This window comes from Bombus vancouverensis, chromosome 4 (assembly GCF_051014615.1).
Source record: "Bombus vancouverensis nearcticus chromosome 4, iyBomVanc1_principal, whole genome shotgun sequence".
Taxonomy (NCBI): Eukaryota; Metazoa; Arthropoda; class Insecta; order Hymenoptera; family Apidae; genus Bombus; species Bombus vancouverensis.
In genome coordinates, this window is record NC_134914.1 from 6,085,001 (window position 1) to 6,088,965 (window position 3,965).

Consider the following 3,965-nt stretch of genomic DNA (forward strand, 5'->3'; position numbering starts at 1 on the left):
TTATAAATTATATATTTCCAACACTTAGATTACACTGTCGAAGAGAGATAAATAGATAACAACTTGTCGCACGAAGATGCGATAGATATGTACGCTAGAGCAGGGCTCTTATAATGGAAGTTAATGTATTAGTGGACGTAGCACAATAATATATTTAGGAGAGGAGATGTATGTTCGACAACACTGAGAACCGACAAAAGGTTTGCGTGAAGTAGGCGACTCTCGCGCTATGTGTAGACTGCCGCGTTAGGCGTTAGTTTTTAGACTGACTGTCGCTCTTTTTCTAATACAGACGAAAAGTTCGATGTGGGTGTGCCCCTGTGCCTAAAGAACGCGGATTCGTTGTTTCCACTTTCGTTAGGAAAAGTGAGGGTAACGAACCGCGGTGTTGATTGGTAATGACCTGCCCTACTGCTCGAAGGGATGAGTAGGAAGTCTCCTACCATCGTGGTGGATAGATGACCGTATTCGTGAAGAAAACCCAGCTTGTTTTATTAGAGGGCTATTCGGATTTTCCTAATGGGCGCATACCCGCTTTCTCCGTGTTTTAAGTGCGCCTAATAAACCCAAGGACCTCTCTAAAAACCGACTGTGTTTCGAGAATATCTTTAAGCTTTAGAAATTCTTCCAGACAAACGGATTGAAGACACATGGCGAAACAATACAGGGAAGTGAAAGTTATAGTGGGTCCTTAGGTTTATTGAGGGTCGAAGTGACGTTACGCAGGCCGGTTGTTGTCCGGTCGCGCGGGCTGGCGTGCAGATGTTTTAGACGGCGTAACAATAGGTTTATATACAACATATTTATACACAATTTATTAGTCTCATATTGTATTAGATCGTATCATTGCAGTCTTTTACTTCTGAATGGTAGGTGCAGACTGATTGGATGATTTGGAATCTCGCATAGAAGCGCTACGTCTTCGCTTTAGTTCTTCTTGACGTCTATTCTTAGCTTCCTTTTGCCGTTGTGCTAACAGCTTCGCATACTCTGCTGCTTGTTGCTTGCGAGCCAAGCAACGCCTCCTCTTTAGAGCCAGTCTATGCCTCTTTCTCTATATAAACATATTTTTATTTTATCATAAACTCCTTACTTTTGGAAAATTTTAACTGAAACAAAACAACAATACAATATAAATACATATATGTACAAACCTGGAGTGTAAGTGGGGTAATAAGACGTTGAATTTTAGGGGCTTTCGACCGCTGTGGTTTGCCCTCTTTTTGAATTGGTCGTTTCACAACGAATCGACGGACATCATCTTCCTTGGATAAATTAAATAGCTTGCGAATTTTGCTCGCCCTCTTGGGTCCTAAACGGCGTGGGACTTCCTTGTCAGTTAAATCCGGGATATCCTGTAAGAATTTAATCAACTTATACATTAAATGCTTCTTAGCATTAAAAATGTTCTTTAACATGTTCACGTGGGCGCTGCTTTTTGTATTTCTCGCCGTGGGACAGCGCTCATATGGATTATTATTTGAAGGCCACATGCAGTTTATAGATAGCTATTATAAGAATGTCCCTTTGGTTGAAGAACATTTGCAGAAAAAAACATTTATTTGTGGTACTGTAAAAATAAACAAAAAATTTCTACCGCCACAGGCGATACAAAAACAAAAACGGGATCACATTGTGAGTTTTGAAAATCGTAGCAGAGTTAAATTTTTTAAATGGACTGACAAAAGACCAGTTTATATGTTTACTACTTCCAAGAATCACATGTGTACAATTATTCAAGGAAAAAATGATGAACTAAAGCCTGATGATTTTTTTTTTATAATAATACAAAAAAGGGTGATGACTTATCCTATCAAATGACATCGTACTATAGTTGTTTACGGAAAACCGTTAAATAGTACAAAAAAATTATTATACAATTAATGTGAGGGACTTGCCTCATAATTTTGTGGTACATATATCAAAGACGATGTAATAAAGATATTAATATTTTGCAATTTAGAGAAAAAAATTATTGTTCATCTTTGATCAATAATCACCACATTGCAGAAATGGCTATTGAAAAGCAAATACCTTCACAAAATGTTCACATTTTCTCCATTCACATAAAGGGTCTGTAAGAAAGCCAAGAAAAAGATGTAAGGAATGTTACAAATGTTTATATAAAAAAAACATTAGATTAGAGACTATGTCACGAAAAAAAACTAAAAAAGTAACGATATATTGCAATCGTTGTGAGAGCCAGCTAGCACTTTGTTTGAAATGCTTTTAAAAATTGCATAGAAATATATAAACAATTAAGTTAAGTTTATAATATTGAATTGCTGTGTTTACTATCGAATTTTTCTTTTATACGTTTATAATATTAAGATGAAATAAAATAAATCCTACTTTTTTTTTATTTAATAGGCGTTAAATTTCCGTTTAAATTTTCAAATATTTCAAATGGCGACTTTTTCTAGTTACTAAACGAACTACATTTTCAGTGGTACACACCATCTGATGGAACATCCAAATGTGGGTCAGGTGCACGCCGCCCGATGTGAAACTCGAGCGCGAGCCACCGGTGGTACGCGCCGGCGTGAACGTCTTAATAACTTAACTCACTGATCATTACAGCCATAGATATGTTGACTTTTAGTGTATCGCTTGTACACTGAGAAAAAGTGTAAATTATATAACACAGTCTCCCAAATCAACACGATAGTTAATCTTCCATGTTTACGATAGTATCGTAAGATAATAAGTCAATTCTAAGATACACCCTGAAACATGGATTATAGATAGAAAGTACAGTCAAATTAATACCTTTTCTCCTTTTTTGACAATGACAAGAGCGAGTACTGAAAGGTTGGAATCAACGATGCATCCACGGACAGATTTACGTTTGCGCTCACCATCACGTCTAGGTCTGTAGCATGAATGTCCTTTTGAGAGCAGTAAACGTACGCGCCCTAGATACAGGAATTTTTAAAAAATTAAAATCAATGCATTGTACCAAATCTATAAAATTCATAAACACATGAAGTTGTTACAAACGAAATTAAAATAGAAAATGCTTGTGTTACCATTAGTCAGAACACCCTGTTTCATAGGAAATCCTTGTTTATCATTGCCACCTGAGATACGAACGACATATCCTTTCCATTCGTTACCAAGAGCATCAGCCTCTACTTCTGCGCCCATACGCTTTTCGTAAAAAATTCTCAGCTTATGCTCATCGGAGATTTCAAACAGTTTTTGACATCCCGTTGCAGGATATGATACGTTCAACTAGAAAACACATAAATATCATACAGAATATGCAAAGATTTAACAGCCTTTGTCAGTTTATTCAATGTACATAATCAAATAAAAAATGTTCTATATACATAGTTGCATAAAGCTTTATTAAAAAGTTAGAACAAAAATTCAAATTACAAGGGGAATTGTAAGAAACTCGTGATTACTATGCTATAAAATAACAGTAGATATATCACTTTGTAATAAGACTTCAATTGACTTATATTTATAAAGCATATTTTCCTTGATAATAGCCATAAAATATATTCGCAAAGGTCGGCCGTTTATACTTGTACAGTGACATATAAGTTAAACGTCTAAGACATTTTAATGAGGTTATGCTTGCTTTCATAGTATAATAATAAAAATTGTAAATTGTAATGCTCTGAAGAAAATTTAAGTTATTCCTCGTTAGAATATGACTTGCTTAATGTTGTTTATAATGTCAAAGTTAAATAAAATGAGTCATATTTCAAAATTGGTTAAGTATACAGATAAACGAATGTTTCATAAATTATATATATCTAAAATTATTTATAGCATTTCAATAGATAAATTTTTATAGTAACTGTTTGTAATATTTGTTAGATTCTGAAATTATTACTGGATGTGTACCTTCATTTCGATAAGTATGAAACAGCACTGCGAGCTACAAACAGAAAGATGGGATGTTGCATTAACGGACACTGCGTGCGTACTGTGAGTGCGTTAACCGGATATCC

At 35.1% G+C, this 3,965-nt stretch overlaps 1 protein-coding gene across 1 annotated transcript; it reads right to left on the reverse strand.

Annotated features, from left to right (window-relative positions):
• Nucleotides 1-800: 800 nt before the first annotated feature.
• Nucleotides 801-3,965, reverse strand: LOC117156816 (small ribosomal subunit protein eS6-like). Its single transcript, XM_033334190.2, has 5 exons — nt 3,859-3,965; nt 3,030-3,234; nt 2,770-2,915; nt 1,155-1,355; nt 801-1,054 (listed from the first exon to the last, which is right to left on the reverse strand). Exons 1-5 carry the CDS (start codon nt 3,862-3,864, stop codon nt 857-859), a joined length of 756 nt encoding a protein of 251 aa, XP_033190081.1. The 5' UTR covers nt 3,865-3,965; the 3' UTR covers nt 801-856.